At 50.0% G+C, this 19,940-nt stretch overlaps 1 protein-coding gene and 1 long non-coding RNA gene across 5 annotated transcripts in view; both read left to right on the forward strand.

Annotated features, from left to right (window-relative positions):
* Positions 1-2: 2 nt before the first annotated feature.
* On the forward strand, positions 3-3,607 carry LOC115945665 (uncharacterized). The gene is made up of 2 exons (XR_004079944.2): positions 3-651; positions 2,952-3,607. It is a non-coding gene; the product is annotated as an uncharacterized lncRNA (long non-coding RNA).
* A 6,951-nt stretch (positions 3,608-10,558) lies between these two features.
* Positions 10,559-19,940, forward strand: part of HPSE2 (heparanase 2 (inactive)) — a 108,811-nt gene continuing 99,429 nt past the window's right edge. Inside the window, exons 1-2 of one of the 4 annotated variants that reach the window (XM_031044634.2) lie at positions 10,559-11,052; positions 12,097-12,254. In XM_031044634.2, coding sequence (XP_030900494.1) covers positions 10,793-11,052; positions 12,097-12,254 — 418 coding nt within the window. In that variant the 5' untranslated portion in view covers positions 10,559-10,792. Of the gene's footprint in view, positions 11,053-11,072; positions 11,580-12,096; positions 12,255-19,940 lie in introns of those variants that run through there. The other 3 variants (XM_031044635.2, XM_005144072.3, XM_034061670.1) reach the window with 3 other exon arrangements.

Raw genomic sequence — 19,940 nt, forward strand, 5'->3', positions numbered from 1 at the left:
CCAGCGCACCCCACATCTGGTGCGGGGCTGGCGGCGCTGCCTGGGCGCCGCTCCCACCCTCTCTGTGGAGCAGGGATTTGCAGTCAGGCTCCCTCTGTTATCTGCTGAGACCCGGCTCTTGTGCTCTTCCGTTCAAATTCATTTCCCTTCTTCCCGCGGGAGCGATTTTAATTATTTATTTATTCTTATGGGAGGGGGTTAGTCGTTAGCTTTGCAGTCTTGCTAGGAAACAAATGCAGCAGGCGGTGACTAACAGCTATTCTCCAGTCTAGACCTCATGACGAATGTGATTCACAAACGGCTTCAGAAGTGTGTGCTGAAGACGGTGCCTCAGACTCTGAAACTTTCGGGTCTTCCGTGGACCAACATCCACAAGAACCTCGAAACGAGGCTGGGGAACTGGAAAAAGAGTTGACTGCTTAACAGCTATTACAGTCTCACTGGTGGCAAAGCAGGAAGCCAATCAGAAAATGCCATGGAGGAAAAGGAAGTGCTCCGAAAATTCTCATTATTCACTCATTAGTGCACCCATGAAAATGGGCCACTTTCTGTGTCAGTATGTCAGCAGGCAGATAGGCACGAATTGCTGCCAGGGAGATCTGTGCTCCTTGCAGCTTTAGGAGAGGCTCTTCCCCCTCCTGGGAGAGGCAGGTAATTTTTTTTTCCAAATTCGATTAATTCCCTGGCATTTTGCAGGAGCTTTGTGCTGCTTCACACGCTCTTCTTGATCTTTCCCTTCTGAGCTACCTCTAAGCTCCAGTGGGGAAACTCTGCCTGCTGCTCTATCTACAAGGGTGTAACATACAGAGGAGCCAGCTGACAGCCTCCTTTTGCATACCTTACCCCAACTTATACTGCCCGAGATTACATCTTGCAAACTGCCTTAAGTGGTACCCGAAGTGACTAGGGACAAGCTCCATCTGCTCCTGCTTTCCTCTCTGCAGGTGGTGGGGACAAGCGCATGGCTGCTGCTTCCTCACTAGGGCCCTGTGGGAACTCCTGTTTGGGACCATCCCAAATTTGTGAAACTGGAGGCTGTCATCAGCACTGGATTTCCCACAGATTTCTTGATGCTGAAAATACTATAAAGATAATCTGTTTTTTATGAATCACACAGCGTTTTGGGTCGCTGTTTGGAAGCTGTGTACCCCTGCCAGTCAGTACTTGTCTTTATTAACTTGCAGGTTAGATTCCTGAAATATTTTCTGTTGGTAAGTTTCTCAGTATAGGAACCGGCGACTGTGAATTACAGGCTCGCTTTTTTAGTTAAGTAAGTACTTGGAAAGTGTTCTTGTCCATAGTACCTTTGTCACCAGAAACCCTCAGAGAGCAGTTTGGGAACCACTGGTCTAGGCTAATGCAATTAAAACCCCACACCATGGCACTGCTGGAGGAGGAACCACAAGGTGGCAATCTCTCTCCGTACTTCTGCTGGCAAAATAAACCTCTGGCAAAAAAAAACAATCTCGGACAATAACTGTCTAAAGCTGCAGAGACTGTTGGTCACACCTTGTATCTTCCAAGAGTCGCAGCAATATTCCTTTCGATGCTGGATTTTCTCTTCTGAGCACTTTTCCCTTTAGGATGAAATTCGAGGTGGCACTGGAGGTTGCTCTTTGCTGGCTTTTCTATCCTTTATCCCCAAATGGACACCAGATGTTATTTTTAGATTGGTAACTACCGGTGGTGCTTGTGTGTGTGCTGGCAGAGCTACTGTGTGCTTGGAGGCATTATCTGGTTCAGAGTGTTACTAACCTTGTTATATTGACATACAGTGAAACAATTGTGTCAGAATCCTGCTTCATGTACTGAGATACCTCAACGGGAGCAAAATAGCCTGGATGTTAGGACTAGGCAGTGACCTGTAGGTTGAGTGTGGCTTATGATCTTGAGGGGAGTGCAAAACCTCAGTAACAATAGCTCTGCTCCCAAAAAGATGTGGCCAGAGGATGTAAAAATGCAGAAGAATAACACTTAGTCTAGGATGGAGCTGCCCTGGTCCTACAGTATTACACAACCATCTGTTGTGATGAGCTCCATCTTGATCAGGACATAGTTGTGTTTTTGCCAGATGTTAGCTTGCATGTGCTATATGTAAAAGTAAACTGGTGCAAAAGCTGTGGTCTGATGTGCTTTCAGTAGGGTTTGCCCAGCATAAGTGACGACGTGCTAGCCAGCCTCTTGCTGAGAGGATGCACTCCAGAAGTTGCAGGTGTGTGGCTGGAGTGTGTTCAATGAGTCAGGATAGGAAATATCTTCCAAAGCTCCAAATAAGACAAAACAAACTAAGCTTTAGCACATGCTCAATTGATTGAGTCTTTGGCAAAGTATGATGTGAATTTGCAAGCCTCTCGCTGAGGCCCATACTGGCTGTATCCTGCTTGGTGAGTCCTTCAGCAAACTGCCCTTGTTTTCTTCTTATGCTGAAACCTGTGTCTTTTTTGACCCGTTCTCCTCTTATGACATTGTTCTTCAATTAGGAATAATAACCTGCCTCCCACTCACCAGGACTGCTCAGATTCTGATTTACACCACACTTGCCACCACTGAACTCCCTCTGTAGCTTCTGTGTCACAATGTGCAACATCCACAACCCCTGCCAGTGGTGACATCTCTGATGATGGCTGTCCTCCTCCGGCCCTGACTGTGTGGGTCCAGGCAGGACCTAGAGGAGGAGGGAAGTGTGGACACAGGGAATTTTGTAAAGTCCCTCACATTACCTTGACTTTAAGGCCTGAAGTCAGAGTCCCAGAGAAGGCAGGCTGCAGTTTGCTTCCTTTGTGGTTGATGGGAGCCCGGGGGTTCTGCTGTCTGCTGGTCCTATGGAAAAGGGCCAAGAGCCACCATGGGACTGGTAGTGGGGATAGAAATGTTAGCAATACAAATCATGATGGGAAACAGAAGGAGGAAAGAAAATGTGGATTTTAATTTATTTTTTTTTATTTTCCCAGAAAACTGGAAGAAATCAAGCAAGCACAAGGCTGGCTTCTGCCAGAACATACGTGCAATGGGATTGCCCCTAATGCTCTGTAGCCAGCTGAGAGAAGATACTTTCCCCAAGTAAGTGAAGTAAGCAGTGAGAGGTGGGATACATGATTACTTCTGAGGCAGAAGGAATAAGACCCCAGGCAAATGAGCTCCAAACAACGCATCGTGTCTTTTAATTTTTTTCCATCTCTGAGTCTGTGGTGCTCAATTAACCTCTTTGTGCTGTCCAGGGTTGCTGCATGTTTGCAAAGCTTTATGCAGCCTTCTGGATGATGAGACGTTAAGCACTCGGTTTGCAATAACCGATTTTCTCCTGAAGTCATACAAAAAAATCTGTTTGATTTAAACTGTTTCCCAAGCATCTTGGTTAATAACAAAAGACAGTCCACTCCAAGAGAATCTAACTTGAGGAAGCCATGAAATTTAATTCATTTCTGCAACTTAAATATATAATCAGTGACATATGGTAATACTAAATACGGGAGGAAATGTCATTGTTTAAGTCAAATTTCTGCATTCAGTCAAAATCCAATAGCTGTAACATCAAACTGTAGTTTCCATTGTGCAGGAAATAAAGCATCATTTTTTCAAATAAAAGAGACATGCAATTGCATGCCTATTACATTGCTTGTGTAGCTTTATTTATAGCTTCTCCACATTGCTAAAAAGGGCTAACAGAATGAAAACTGTGGAGGCAGAAGAAATGAGGCAACACCCAGATAGTGGTAGAAAGGACAAAGGAGATGTCTGCCCTATGAAAATACGCTCCTTCCCTGCAGTTGTTTCTGGGTAATAAACTACTGTGTCTGGGCTATGGATGTTACACCTTCCCCATCACTTCTGCAGGCATTCAAGCACTGAAGCAGCACTGAGGTGAAGAACTCAGTTGCTGTAAGAACTGTGGAAATGCTTGTCTCAGCCATCATGCCATCATGCAACATTTTTCTTCTGCCCCACTGGTCTCAAGACAGGGGAAGGAACTATTTGCTTGCCATTGTTGGTATGAGGGATAGGGTTTATGTCAGATTTGTGTGAAACTGCAGGCAGACCATGTGTTTGGATGGTTTCAACCTTACAAGTGATGCTTGCAGACCTTTGTCTCTCCATCACCATCTTAAAGAGCTCAGAACTTAACTGTTGTTCTTGGAATTTATGCAGGAAGGTTTTTTTCTGGATTTATTTGAGAGCTCTCATGGGGCAATGGAAGCAGAGTATTGGTTTAAGGTCTATCCAGTTTCAGCCTGTCTCCCCTTCCCTCCATTAGTACAGCTCAGTGATGTCACTGCCAGCCTCTCATCCTTTCACCAATGTCCAGTGGTGCTCATTTCTGGCCCTGCTCATCTCCTGGGCTCCTCTGGGGCATTCACTGCTTCATACACTGCTGGAATTTCACTTTGTTTCTCTTTCATCTGTCTCTCCGGTTGTCAGGCATGGCCCACAGCTCTCAGCAGTTCCTCCTCTTGCTCTCTAGCTGAGTTTCATGTGTTATTTCTGATATCTCTACAAAAAAACAATGGCTTGTAGCTTTGACATAGTTGATTACTCCTGTTGTCTATAGCAGGGCCATGCTCAGTTGTCCTGACAGAGTTGGTGACAGAGGTGCCATAATTGAATAGAGAGGACAGAGGTTTACAGTTTTATCATTACCTGAAATTCCACTTCTTCCTGTCTCTCTCATCCCAGTAACATCTCTGCCTTGAGAGCATTTTGGCTGCTCTTTCGTCCCCTGAGCTCCATCTCCTCGTTGGTTTCTGCACACAGTCCCTTCCTCTTTCTTTGTAATTGACTCGTTTGCTCCTCCAGCCTTGCACTTCATCCATCTTCCTACTTCCCCTCTCTGATCTACTCCTCATGTCCACTTCCTTCGGTTTTGCTGCTGGAATGTGAAGCATCCCTCCAGAAAAATAGGTCTCTGAACTTTTACCATCCCCCCTGTATTCCCTGTTCCTTCACCTCTATCATCTCCTCCCAGATGGTGGAACAGATACTTGTTCACATTCATTCTCAGGCTTGCAAAACTGTCATATTCACTTCTCTTTCCTTTTCACGTGATAATGTGAAATGAGGATAATTCTACACATTTCTCTGCTCCTCAGGGCTGGGCTTAGTTTGGGGGAAGTGTTTCTGAGGTTCTTGTGGTCTTTGGAGACCTGCAGAGCTCTGGTTCTCACTGGTGTGCTGTTCCTCTGACTTGCTTCTACTCAAGATACAAAAGACAACAGCTAAATCAGACCCATCCATTGATGAGTGCGGAGAAATTTGGGAATCCGAAGGGCGTTCCCTGTCAAAGGGTGTTGTGGTACACAGACGCATCCTCAGTCATTGTGTGGATGTTTCTTCTGTTTGCTGAAGAGACAATGGACAAAGGGGATTTCTGCCTGCTGGGATGGCATCTGATTTGACCAGCCTCTGGAGCAGCTTCTACAGCTTGATGGAAATTGCGTGTCTTAGTTTTTCTAGAACCAAAAAACATCTTTTGGGAGATGGACACTTTGGGAACTCCCTGTCTCTCTCTCTAGACAAATATCCAGGACTAGGGTACCTTGTGCTAGTCAGAGTATATTTGAGAACAGGATTGAGGAAAATAATAAATGCAGTTTATTTCAGCAGAGTACATGGTGTCTAACTGCTCACAGGGCTGGAAATTAAGTTACAAAAGGAAAAAAAAAGAAAAGAGATCATGAACCAGCAGCTGCCTTTAGCTTTAGTGCACCTTCAGCCCCCAGTTTCTCATGTGGCTTCCCATGGTGTGCCAGCGAGGGAGAACCCACACCCCCAGCCTGTATGAGACCAGTGCCTTCTTTTTGTTCATGTTGCCTTTTTCTATAGCTTTTTTAATTAGGCAGCTAGCGAGTACAGAATGACTCTCAAAGGAAAGCCTGGCATCACCGTGCTCTATTTTCCTATGGCTAGACTTGGAAATACCAGTTTGTGTTTGTTTCATGCTGGCAAAAAGGCAAAGACAGCACTGCCAACTGTGTTTTTTCTGACCAGGCAGTTGGTTTTGTTCGACGCCTCACTTTTTGTTCATATGGAGGAAGGAAGCACTCTCAGTAGGCTTGCTTTCCTCCTGCTGTTGCTGAGTTTCCCAGCCAGCCAGTCCTCTGAGCCCAGATATATTTGCTTGTTACAGAACTTCGCAGGTCATCTACATTAAAGAGCAATGCACCAATACTTTATTAAACTGAGTAACTGTCCTCTGCCTGCTTGTTCACGTTAGATGTGATACATAAATGTGCTAGAAAATGGTTTCAGCAGTGGAGTTCAGACTGTACAGCACCCAACTTGACACTGACAGTTTTAGGAGGTTGCATTCCAGACATTAAGGCTCTTGTGAAAATGATGAGCGCTGCAGTGCAGAAAGAGAAAAAGCCTCAATAAAAGGAATCTGTCATGCAATTGAGTGCTGTGATGACCACAGATTTACCACACTCCCTGGGCTTGCTCTTCTTCTCAGGAATTGTCATGCCATGGTACAGGGCAAGAACTTGAGAGTCTGAAAAGAAAGTGTATTTTGGTAAAGTATCTATAGATAATGCTCTTAATTGTCACTTGCTGGATTTTCTCCTTGCTGGCTTCTTTTAGAGCATCCATAACTCAGGTTTACTTGACAGCACTACAGAAACAGACATGGTTGATATCTTGGGAATCAAAGACATGATGATTGGTTTTTTTTAAAGGCTGTCTAGCCTGTTTTATCCTTCCCAGCCTAATGGAGGTTTGTTTGGTACAGCACATCCTCTGATGATAATAACTTTCATCATTTATGAGCAGAAGTTTATTTTCTAGTGAACTAAAAATGTTCGTCCTAAGGAGATTTCCCCCATTTTCTTTCGGGACGATTTGTACAGCCTGAGATCTCGGTTTAAATTTCCGCTGTGCTTTTCCTTCTCTCTCTTCCCCACCCTCTCCCTTTCCCTCCCCACCCTCCCCCACTCACCCCAGTCAGCCCTGCCGTCCAAAGAGGTTTCATGTACTGAAACCCTTCAACAACTGCTCAGACGATTTACAACAAGCACTTTCACAGGCAGTAGCTCTACAAAAGCAAGGAAAAGGCGAACTACCTATAATAACGAAGTTAAATGCAGTTTTAAGTGTTTGTGAACTGCAGCTGACTGAAAGGGTGCCAAACATTTTGCAAATATACACAAAAAGACAGGCCCCTGCTCTAATCTGCTTATAAATTAAAAGGAAAGTTCATTGGCAAGAGCAGAAGAGATGATATGACATGCTTTAAATAGTTTATAGGGAGCTGGAGGATTGTTGTTTATTTGGTGATGTTGGGAAAATATTTAATGTGCTTTGGTTAAACTCTTTATAGAAATGCTTCTCCTCCCCCGGTTTTCTTTTCCAATGACTGTTTTGGAGATTAAAACCAGCAGGTTTAGAGTAGATGGAAAAAGGAGAAACATATTTCCAAATCGACAAAACCGCGAGTAAATCTTTATAGATACCTTTTATGTGAGTCAGGCTTTCTAAACTAATTATCGTAATATAAGAAAGGACCAGCGCTTCAGCGCCCTGCGCACGGCGTGCAAGGTCGCAGCTGGTGTAAATCGAGCTGCCTCCTATCTGGTTTGCATTGCTGTGAAGGAGGTGAGCTCTGCCCCCTCCTTGCAGGTTCCTGGACCAGCCCCGAGCGGTGCCGGTGGTTCTCGGGGCTCCCGCACATCCCTTACTGCCCCACCGCTCAGAGATAATAACCAAAGCCTTTTTGCGTTTAAAGGGCTTCTATAACAAACCTACCATTTATTTTTAAACCAAACCCCCAATCTAGTTATTTTCTTGGTTCGCCTTGCCCTTGCTGTGGCGAGATGTGAAAAGGGATGCAATTGCTTTTCCGAGACCACCGGATCGGGGCCGGCTCCAGTTGTTGGTCTGGAAAGCTGAGACAGGTAAGGGAATATGTTCTTTAGCGCCTTCTTCCCAGAATCTGGAAGCCGACCCCGGCAGCTGGGAGACTTTTTGCTCCTTTCCCTGTTGTTTTATGTTGTTGGTGATGTCTCTGCAGATAAGTGACTTCGCTGCATCCGGAGTTTGCATTCGAAGCAGAGACTAATTATAAGGAACGCTTCAGAATAAACACATTTTCAAAGAAGTTTGTTTGTAAGGGGAAGATATATGTATAAGGGAGGTTAAATGGGACAATTTGTTTCCTTTCTTATCTTTTTCTACCTAACCCACTAGAGTTTCGTTTTAAAATAGAGGCATCCTTAGCAGGAGACGCGGCACAAAATTTCGGCCTGTAACCACAGCTCTGATTTGAGAAACAAATGTCCCTGAAGCCTTGCTGACATCTGATAACGCAGGGGAAAATAAAATCATAAAACCCAAGATGATTCAGAAACGCGTGGCCATTGTTTGGAGGTGACCCAAAGAACTGAGCAGCTTCCGAAGCTGAGGCTTCGGGTCCTAGGTCAGTTTTAAGCGCCATTGCAAACTGCGGCTGAAATATTTGCAGCCGAATACAAGTCTCCAGGCTTAAATTGCTTTCTTCCTGTCCCGGGATGCCAGGGCTTTGCACAGCTGAAATTGCACAGCCCTTTCCCCAGGATCCTCTTATTTCTTCTAGCGCTCGAAGCCCCGCTGCTTCGGACGTCCCTTTACTGCTTTTTGTCAGTCTGAGCTGTGCCTGGCAGCGAGGCGCGTTTTGAGCCCAGCTCCCATCTCCTCCTTACCGGGATGGGTTTCACGGCAAATCCTGGTTTGTGCTCTCCTTGCTCTCCCCTAGCAGAGCCAAAGGTATGTTTCATCCTCTCCCAGCCCCATTACTATTAATTGCACTGTGACTGAGGTCCCCCGCAAACCCTGCTTGGGTAGCCTGGGTCTGGCAGCGGGGTTGCCCCTGAATACATAGGCTTGAAGCGTTTCTTGGAGCAGAAAGGAGGGGAAAGGAGATGTCCACAGGAGACGGCACTCACCGCTGAGTTCCCCAGGATCCAGGCCCAAGCTCCTCCACTTTGTGCGGGGATCAGCCGAGCTGACAGAGCTCCGGGACCTGCCGCTGTGGGACGCAATGGGTCCTCTCCCTCTGCCTCCCGGACCCCGGCTGGGGAGGACGAAGAGCGCAGGTGGCTCCGCACTGGCACTGGGAGGAGCGGGATGGGGGTCCCAGCCGCGGGGAGCCCTGCGGGGACAACAGCCTGCCGGTGCGCCGGGAGCGCCCCTGGCCGTGCCCGCAAAGCTCGCTACTCGATCCCGACCCCGGCCGGGCTCCCCGAGGGCGGCTGGAGGGACCCTGTAGTCTGGTCCGCTCTTCCATGCGGCTCAGAGATGCCCGGCTCCGGGCGCGATTGTGCCCCTGTCCCGCAGCCCCACAGCTAGCCGCAGCTCCGGCACTTCCCGACCCCGGCGCGGGGGTGTCCGCAGGTGGGTGCCTGCTCCCAGCTGCTGCGGACCCCTCACCGGCAGATGGTGCTGCTGGAGCCCCATCCCCGGGGCTGCGGGGCCCCGAAGGGCCGCACTGGGTCCTGCTCAGCCCAGCCACCTCCACCCCCTTCGTCGCCGGGCTGGGCAGAGACACCTGAGCCCTGCGTGCTGCTTGGTCTGGGCGAAGGTGGAGCTGGGGCGGGCAAGGGCAGCGGCGGAGGGCTCAGGTATGGCACGTTACATGTCCCTGAGCTCACCGGCTACCGGTGTGCGGAACGCGGGGCTTGCCCGGAAACTGGCTGCTGGCGGGATAAGATGCCTGGTTCTCATGTAGATTCCTTGAGGTAGGCCATCGCTCCCGGGATGCTCGGCAGCGGCCACTGATGCTGGGTATGGTGTAACCAGCCTGCTCCCAGCGTCGAGAACCGTGGCCGGTTTCATCTCTACAGCACACCGAGCCCGGGCTGTCCCTCAGGCAGCGGCCACGAGCTGGCCCTGGAGCGGGCTACATCGCCGAACCGAAAGGTAGTGTCCTTTGCACCACCGATGAGGACATTTCCACAACGGCCGCCGCTACGGCCGTTCCTCTCCCTTCCCTGCTACTGGTCGGGCACCGCTGGGTCCCGAAGCGGGAGGGAGATGACGGCGAGGAGCCGAATTCCCCGGGTCTCGGTCCCCGACGGATCTTCATGTGCTGCCCGGCAGAGCCGGTAACTTTGGGCGGGGCCAGCCGCATGTGCCGGGACTGGGCTTCAGGCTGCCGGGGACCCCCAGCCCCGCTGCGCCCGTCGGGCCCCGCGGAACCGTCAGGGCTCAGTCCTGGAAGCCCCACCCGGCACGGCGGGTCCCGGATCGGTCGGGGCCGAGCTCTCCCCGTGGGTAGCGCGTTTTTGTTTGGGGGGGGGGGGGGGGGGGGGTTGGGTGTAGGTGATTAGCCTCCCTTTCCTATAGCCGGGGCCGCCAGGGCTGCCTTACCGCCTCGGCCGTTCCTGCAGCGCGGACAAGCTGGGGCCATGCTGGGCTGCCGCCGTGCTCCGGCCCCGGTCCCGCGCTCCTCGGTGTCCCAGCTCCGGCCCGGATTTGCGCGGTCCGAGAACTCCCGCCCCGGAAAGCAGCCGCCGGTGGGCTGCGGAGCCGGAGCAAAGCGAAAGCTCGGGGCGGCGGGCCCCGAGCCGAGGGGGTTAAACCAGGAGCCTCCCCTTACCTTCAAAAAGTTAAAAATGTCTGGAGCCTGCATCTCTTAAAGGGGCGGTGCTGGCTGCATGGAGTCTTGGCACCGGCTGCGAGAAAGGCTGGTCAGGGGCGTGAGTTCCCCTCCACCAGCACCAAAACATTGCAAAAAAAGGCAGAGCTCCCCACACTTTAGATAAGGACAATTAGCCACCAGCGAGCCCCTGCAGACAGCGAGCTAATTAGGGGTTTCCTGCTCTCCGGCATGCCCTGTCCCAGCTCCTGCCCCCCCGGGCTCTTAGCCCTCATGGCACCTGGGCTGGCTCTCATGGCCACCTTCTCGCTGTCCTCCCAGGCCGGGGACAGGAGAGCGCTGCCAGTGGAGAAACCTCCAGGTGTGAAGGGAAGGACTCTCATTCTCCTTGATGTCAACACCAAGAGCCCTGTCAGGATAATCAGTGAGAATTTCCTCTCCCTGCAGCTGGACCCCTCCATCATTCATGATGGCTGGCTCGATTTCTTAAGGTAAGGCAGGAGCCCCCCGGCGCCCTTCCCAAGCCGCCCGCGGGGCGCCCCGGCGGCCCCGCCGCTCAGACCCTCCGGGCTCCGCGCTGCTGGCGGCGCTCGTTGTGACGGAGGGAGCGAGGCCATGGTTTCCATTAAGATGCACATGTTTGCAATGGAGAAAGCATTTCGGAGACTTATCAGTTATGACTGCAAAAATGTCGTGCTCCCCTCCAACAACCGCTCCTCTGAACAATAAAATAATTAAGCACAACACGGGGCCGAGGCAGCACAGGGGAAAAAAGACCCTAAAAAACAAATCAAAAAGCAGCAGCAGGAACGGGGCCGCCTCCCGAGCCGAGCCTTTCCCCGGTCCCGACGGCCGGAAAGCGGGGTGTCGGCCAGGTCTTCAGAGCCCTCCGCTCCCCGGACTTCCAGCCCTGCGAGGGGGGCAGAGTCGGGCTGCAGCTGCGCTGGGCTCCACCGGCGGTGCGGAGCGGCCGCGGCCTGGAGGCGCTGGGACGGCCAGAAAGCTCTCTCCCTGCTGGGTAAGTCGGGAAGGGAGAGCGGGTCTCCACCGCACGCCCGTTCCGAGAGTCTCTTTGGCTGCAGCCGCCTCCGGGGAAGGAGAGGGCGAAGCGGAGCCGGGCTGGCTTCCACTTTCCTTTCCTCCCCTCTCCGCTTCACTCCGCTCCCCTTCCCTCCGCGGCGGCTCGGCCCGCGGCACGGTCCCGTGTTCCCGTGTGGTTCGGCAGGGCTGCGCGGGGCGCTGAGCGCTTCTGCCTCCGGGACGCTGCTGCACTTGTCCGGGGGACGCCGCGGGCGGGCGGGGAGGGGGTTATTAGCCGGGTCCCGCCGGCCTCGGGCCACCAGCGGCTGCTGGGGCGGCTCCCCGCTCCCGGGCCGCGCCGCTCAGCCGGCGCAAAGCCCCACAGCTGGACTCCGCCGTCGTGGTACCCGCAGCACACCGGGCAGCCCGGCCCTGCAGGGTACCGGATGGTTCCCTAAGCCCCGTGGCCGCCGGTCGTCCCTCGGCGCCCTCAGCCCGGTCTCTCCTTTCCCCAGCTCCCGGAGGCTGGTGACCCTGGCGCGGGGCCTGGCCCCCGCCTTCCTGCGCTTCGCGGGCAAGAGGACGGACTTTCTGCAGTTCCACAACGTGAAGAACCCGGCCAAGAGCCGCGGCGGGCCCGGCCCCGACTACTACCTCAAGAACTACGAGGACGGTGAGCTCCGGGTTCGGGACGGGGGGCGGGTGATGCAGCGGGGGTTTGCGGGCGCCGGGCCGTCCCTCTCCGCCTGCCCCGCTCTCCCTGTGCCCAGGCGGAGCCGCGCAGCTACGGGGCAGAGCTGCCGCCGGGCAGGGGAACCTCCCGCGTACTCTTTTCTTCCCGAGCGGGGCGAGCAGACGAGCTCGGCGGAGCCAGATCACTCGTTACCGGTGCATCCGGTGGATGTCGGCCCTGGGAACAAAAGGCCGGCACCGGGGAAAGAGGCTTTTCGTATTCCCCCACCGCTCTACTGCTTCCTTCGCTCTCGAGGCTTGAGCGGGCACTGCCGTCCGCAGAGTGGCTTTGCCGCTCCTGCAGGAGACCGGGCACTGCAGTCCCGGGATGCCTGTGCCCGCACAGCCCAGCCTTCCAGCGGGGAGCCCTGCTTTTCCTCAAGGACCTTGGCGTCGTTCCGCGTTTCTCCGCCCGCCGCAGTCCCGGGGCTTCTCACAGACCCTGATCGTTCCCCCTCTGGACCCCGCTGCCACCGTAGGTCTTTGCGAAAGTCAGTCCCTGACCCACGGCTTTCCGCTGCTCCTCTCCTTTCCGCACTTCTACCCTCCTCCCCCAGCTTCACCTTTTGCGGCCCTTAATTCACACAAAGAAACTTAGTAGGAAAGTCAGGGCCAAATCTCCGTCCTAAGGCGTTTATTTTAAGAAGCAGAATACCATGTCCGCATGCAAGAATTTATTGATTTTTCTCTTGCTTGTTTTTTTTTTTAAAAAAACAAAACACAAAACAACAACCCACCAAAAAAAAAAAAAACAAACAAAAAAAAAACCCACCCCAAACCAACCCAGACCTTTGGGTTTTTTTTCCTTGCTCAATGACTTACAAAAATCAGCTGAAGATATTTCCATAAGTAATTTTGAAGGCCAATTAATGCCAGACAGATCCCAGTGGGCAGGTCTGTGGAACAGAGGAAGTTTCTCAGAGATCTAGTCAGCAGCACAGTGCTGAATGGAAAAAGCAGATGCATTTGCCAGTTTTCTGATGGCCCTCGCTCCTGCTGTTCCCCCACGTAACTTCTGATCTCACCGAGATGAATGTCCCTCTATTCCCACCCGCAGGCAGGTGGGTCAGTTTGTGTGTTCTGTCTTTTGCTTGGTCTCTTGGCCGGAGCAATCCCGATGTTATTACTTGTTTTATTTCTCCTCGTAACAAATCTCAGGCGGCAGGTTTGCTGTAAACTTTGCCTGCTGAGATGCACTTCAGCAGAAAATGCTGACCAAACCTGCCGCAGCCACCTCAAACAGAAGAAATTAAGTGTAGTGCATAAAATCGGGGATGGGACTCATACAAAACATTTGTAGGAATAAATTTTCCCACTTCCAATATTTCAACAGCTTGCGGGAGACAACTTAAACTTATTAAATGTCTTCACAACAGCTTTCATGTTAGGGAAGGACTGAAAGCTTTTGGTGTTTTTTTCCAGTTTTCCTCGTAGCAATAAAGTTGAAATGTAGCAGCCCTTCAAAATGAAGCTTCTCATAGAAGCTGTAACCACAGGTCTTAACTTTTCATCACTTAAATATGGAACAGAACCATTGCAAATGTGGGTGAGGGAAGGAGGGGACACATGTGGTGTGTATCAAGCATCGGTGTAAATCAGAAAGGTGTGGTAAAAGGGATTTCCTGCCTGGAAGTAAAGCTTTTGTATTTGCTCTTCAGATCTGTGTGCAAACTCCAAGGCTGGAGTTGCTAGTACCTGGCATCTTTTTGTGCCTGGGCTGTGCTGAGCACTTCTCTAGAGGGATCCAGCTCCCCAAAATAAAATCCTGATGCCACTGCAGTTCTCTGCCCCCCTATGCTGGATCTGAGCTGCCATCTTCTCCTTTTGGAGCACTGGTCTGGTTTTTGTTCCCTTATCTGTGGTTTACCCAAGACGTGCTTGGGATCAGGGCATGCATGAATGTTCAAGTAGATGCCCTTGCTGCAAAAAACTTACAGCCTGAGCAGACAGAAGAAAGATGGCAATCAGCACCTGAGAGTGGGGGAGCCAGCAAGCATCCCGCTAGGTACCCTTCCTCCACACCAGTTTATCTGGGGTAGCTGTGGTTGTTTTCCATGTCTGTGGGCTTTTGCATGTTCAGCATTTATTTACTGAAATGTCTTCTCTAAGCTTTAGTGCCACAGGAGCAGGGAAGAAGTCAGGAGGTTCAATTAGTTACAAAAGTCAGGCAATAATTGGAAGAGAAATCAGTGCATGCCTAAGTTTTATACATCACCTGAGTGATTTTTAGTGACGTGACAAGTGATAGCTCAGTTGTTTTCTGCTTCAAGTGATTTTCTTTTTGCCTGTTCCCCCTGTGGTCGCACTCAGACCTCAGGCCTGGGATCCCACTGCCTGGATGCTCTTTGCAGCCCAAAGGATGCTCCCGTGCCTTGTGTTCCAATGTGGCCTGTGCATAGATGGGGAGGGAAGGGCACACCTTATGTTCTTGGGTGCAGCAGTTCAGCAATATGAAGGACCAAGAGGTGAAGGGCACATGTACAAGACTGCTCAGAGGATGGCAGTTACTAGTGAGTAATTCTGAGTGGTATTCATGTTACAGGCAGCTGCACTTCTCTGCATGGGCCACCCCAGTGGGGCCATCTCAGGCACTCAACAGGGCTGCTTTTCATCATCCTTCATGGATCCTCTGCCCTGTGACCATACTTGCTGGAGTTTGAATCAGTCTCTGTGCAGGGATCTTTGTGCTGTACCTCCCACTCCTTCACCCTATTTCCCTCCAGACCAGGTATTCCTTCCTCACTGCTACCTTTAATTGTCTTTTCTATCTCCATAGTGCCCCATCTTCTTGAAGATTGGTCCTCCTCAAAGGTTCATGCTATTCTTTCCCTTACATTTAAAATTATGATTATTTCCCTTTCAAACTGTTACAACCATGCTTACATCTACCTTCTGAAAACTGCCTTTATCTAGACCTGGTTTTGGGTTCTCCAGCCCATCTTTTTCTTTCTCTTCCTCCACAGAGAGCACAGGTGCTCTCTGGGGGTTGTAATAGTTGCTTTTGACTTGTATCTAAAATGTACTTATTTTTTTTTCTGAAATAAGGTGTTTCCCTTAGGCTTCAGGGTCATTATTTTCTCATACAATTTCTTCCTGGAAGCACAGACCTGGAAGTGTTGTGCAATACCAGGTGTGTGCAGCGTCTTCCCTTTGCAACTCTCAACAGCCTCACCCCAGTCCAGACCAGTCATGTTTGGGCAGTAAAGGTAACAAAGTGATTGATGAGTGATCTGTGGTGGCAGCCTGTGATGCCCATGAAGAGGGTGCATGTGGTAACTTGTTTCAGTGCTACATATAGATCTGGCACAGTAACTTCATCACCGGCTGCAGATTCATCTGTGCCTGACAGGGCAACTTTTAACATTGATTGTCTGCAATGAATGGTTTATGTGAGGTCAGTCCCTGTTGATGGTAGCATGGCTATATATATCCCCTGAACTTTGCTAAATATGAAAAGCATAAGTATTAAATGTGACTGATCTGTTATATTAACAGTGTACTCCAGGTGGCCACTATCTTCTGCTATCCCTATTTCTGTGGTCAGTCCTGGATTCCACCCTCTTTGGATATGGCATTGGCCAGCCTGAGAGCTGTTAGAAACAGCAAAGGAGTTCAATGTATGTCAGGCTCTGTGGTACCAGGAGGTGGGGCTGTGCCAGAGACATTTTGACATTTGATGATCAAGAGGTGTAACATTTTTAGCCTGAGAGACTTTTCTCTCCCTTAAATGGTGTTTATGTGCCCTGCTGAGTATTTTTAATTCGCCAGCTGTGCTGAGAGTTGTGCTTTGCCATCTCTAGATGTGCTTCTCTCCTGACATAGGCACATGTCTGATCCCTGAGCAGGTACCAAGACGTGCGGTTTCATGCTTGGTCTATGTGATAGACACGCTTCTCTTTTTGCTGTTGGGTTCTCTGCTAAGCAACCCTTTTAACCTGTCCTTTCAACTGCCTCACACACGCCAAGGACCAATTGAGTCTAAGGCATGGGACAATAAGAAACATTGGTCTCTGTGAAAACAGGTTTGAGCAGCTCCCTTTGGATGCAAACACACAGGGCTACCTGTTTGCTCACACTGTAGTTGCTGGTACAAAACCTCTTCTGCAGTTGGGTTTGTAAAAACCTGATACACGTGCTGCTCTGGAGCTTGGAGCTGGAGTGTTATGTGTGGTGTGGAAAGATGGTGTTGGTTCAGCAAGGGATGCTGCAGGTGCTGTCTCAGAGCCCAGACCCCAGTTTGGAAGCTGCCTCCTGGTGTTACAGCACAAGTTTGGTGGCATAAACCTTGCTTAGAGTTTCCTCCTGTTCATGTGTGATGAGAAGGAATGCTCAAGGGAAAAACAGAAGTTGCTCTTAGCAGGAGTTCTTCAAAACCTTGTGTTGGCCCAAGCACAGAGCTTCTCCATTGTGTCCCTTTGTGTAGCCCGCTGTGTTTGTGTGGCTGAGGAGAGACCAAAGGACATACCACACACAGCCAGTATGGCCCTGTGTGGGTCATGGGAGGGAGAGGGGAAGGGCAGCACATATGCATGCTGTAGGTAGTGCGTCAGAAAAGTTCCTGAGCTGAAGTGCATATGGACAACACATTTCAGAAATACTCTCTTAATTGCTGGTAAGTTCCTTCTGTTTTGTCTCCTTTTTTGGAGAGGAGAGTGGGCATCTGGAAAACTGGCCAATTACCACAGGAAAAAAAATGGAAAAAGACATGTTTCTTAAGCCTTCCATATTAGTCAGGAGATTTTGCTGCGTAGTGTGGGAAACTTCACATCATGCTGTGTAATCCTGGCATAAGTTTTTCTGGGCATCCTTTCAGTCTGGGATCTGTTCCTTCAGATGCCTTCAGGTACCTGGCACTGCAGCTGAACCTCAAGTTTTGTGCAGGAGTGGGAACATTACTTCACTCTTGCTCAATCTGTATTAGCTGGCAGCTTCCAGGATGCTGTGGTTTTAGAATCTCTGAGGGTCTTAGGTGGCTTGGATTTCTGCCACCAAAAGGGTTGGACCCCATGCCCTCTTTTTGTTCTGTGCTGTGTCCTTCTGCTGCTTTCCTTGTGTTGGCTCTGGCATGTTTCTTCTGATCCTCTGCTAAGCCTGCAGAAAAGTAATTCAGGAAAAAGGAAGGCAACTGTTTTACTGTGAATGTAGTGATCAGGGCCATGAAGGTCATTATGGAGCGTGAGGATGCCAGAGCAAGGGAGCGTTGTTGCCATGTGGCTGGGACTGCCCCTTTGCCTCCATTAGCTCATAAAATGTTGCAGCAGATGTTTCTGAATGAAGAACCATCCTGTTGCTCCATAAAAATGAACTAACAAGTTTTCATTTATTCAAGGATTCCCCTTTTGTTTCTGGTCACCCAGAGTACCTTTTTTGTCTGCCCTCAACAGTTTAGGTGTCTTCCTTTCAGAGATTCCAGAGGAAGTAGTTGGGTTTTGGGTTTTTTTTCACCTTCTGAGTGTTTAAAAAGCAGCTCCTTTGGGAAAGCTGCCTCATTTCCGGCATTGGAGGCTCTTGGTCCCCAAGATGAGTAGATCCTCTGAAGTCCTTCAGTTTTCTGGGATTTTCCAAATCTGGGGCTGTTCCACACCTTGGCATAAGCTCTGAGGCAGCCTCCTGCTCTCTATTTCCCAGGGGCCAAGGCTACATGGAAGGAGCTGCAACCTGCTCTGCCTGGCAGGGATTTCTGTGTAAGGAGATACAGCCCTTAGCTGTTTCCTCAGAAGAAACAATAATAATAGTGATAATAATGCTGTAGAAATCAGCTTATAGAAGGTAAGGGAGATGCCTCCTATGCAGGAGAGACTTTCAAAGATGGCCTGCTTATCTCCACTTTTTCTTTTTAAATTTCAAACTATTTTGCTATAATCATGCCTGAAAATTGCTTTAATAACTGAAGGAAATGGTGCAATCAAACAATCAGATCCGATTTGTTAACTATTTGCTGATATATGGGTGAAGCAAAAGATTTCTATTGTTATATGTTTGGTTATTTATAATAACGATCCTAAATTCTCTAAAAACCATTACAAATTTTCACTAGTTCAAAGCTTCTTTCTGTGCTGGATCTTCTTCTTTGCATGAATTACTTCTCATTCATAAGATGCTGTGCAAAAAAAAATATTTTCTGGCTTTCATGACACAAGAAATAGGGACTTTTTACATACAAAACACATAATTTATGGTTTTATATAGGGGGAAATAAATTGTGAAACTCATTGTCAGGGAGTTTTTCCCAGCTAAAAGAAAGAAACTAATGTGTCAGAAATTTGCCTATTGGAGACAGACACGCTGAGGATGTGTTTTTCTGCTTGAGAAATCTTCAGGCTTTCTAGATAGAAGCTGTGTTCCCAATTCCACAGTCACTGGGCATTTTATAGTAATTTCAGAAGAAAAATTTGTTTTTTAATAATTTTAAATGCGTTAGTTTAAAAAGTAGATATTTTACAAGTTTGGCAACCTGCAATTCATTAGAGTTTTGCCTGGTCACCTATTTAAAGATCCATTTAACTTCTGCACTAACACCACTAATATCCTATTTATTTATTTATTTATTTTTTAGAAAGAATATCACAGCTTTGTTTGCATGAAATAGTTCTGCTTATGATTTTACATTAACTTCCTAGGATTGAAATACTGAAGCAAACAGTCCCATTAGGAGGATGAGCAAACTTGGTTTGTTCTGGTGCCATGGCAGCGGACAGTGCTCAGTTCATGCATGCATAGAAAGATGCTACTTCTCTTCAGCCTTCTGTCACACATCCATTTGGCCATAGCCCTCTGGTCTGTGCCCTCCTTCCATCTCCCAGCTGATCAGCTGTAATATTCTGTGTCTGCTCTATGACTCCAGTGACTCCTGGAAGGGAATTGCCCGTGGGCAGATGGTGGCATGAGCCATGGAGTGAGTGCTTGCACACAGGCCATTAATGATGTTATGTAAATTCCCATGTGCAGAAGCTCAATGCATGGGTCAGGGAAGCCCTCCCCAGCAGGCAGCTGGGAACTGTTTTGGTGTTCTGTGTGCTGTCCTGGAGGTTTCACGGCTTGGGGAGCTCTGGCCTAGTGCTGGAACGATGGGAAATGAGTAGTGAAACCCCTTGGTTCTGGCTACTCACAGGAAAGTACTGCTAGAGCTCAGCTAGTCCCGAGATGGGCATCTTGCCCTGGGATGGGGCTGCTGTGCTTGTGTCACTCCTGAGGGGTGTTTTCTAACCTGTTCTTAGTAATTCCAGTCGGTAGATTCGGTGACCTCAGTAGGCAGTGTGTGTGTAAGCTGTGGAGACGTGCACATCCCAAGGCGGGACAGAGAAACGCGCAGGCCCTCGGAAACAAAACAGCCTTTGCCAAGCAACACCCTCCATCCAGGGCTCCGGCACCTCGGCGAGTGGGGGACGGCAGCGGGGGTGAGCCCGGGCCGGTCCCAAGGCCCGGAAACCCTCCCGTCGGTGCGGCCGCCAGCCGCAGCTCACCTGACCGCCACACGGGTGTGCTCCCGCCATACCGCACGGCGGCTGCCGGACCCGGGACCCGTGCCGCCGTCGGGCCGCCCCGGAGCGCCGCGCCACCGGGGGTCCGAGCCGTGCCGGGAGGCTGAGCTGGCCAGGGTACTGACCCGGCACGGCCCGCGCCCTCT

This window comes from Melopsittacus undulatus, chromosome 4, assembly GCF_012275295.1.
Source record: "Melopsittacus undulatus isolate bMelUnd1 chromosome 4, bMelUnd1.mat.Z, whole genome shotgun sequence".
Lineage (NCBI taxonomy): Eukaryota > Metazoa > Chordata > Aves > Psittaciformes > Psittaculidae > Melopsittacus > Melopsittacus undulatus.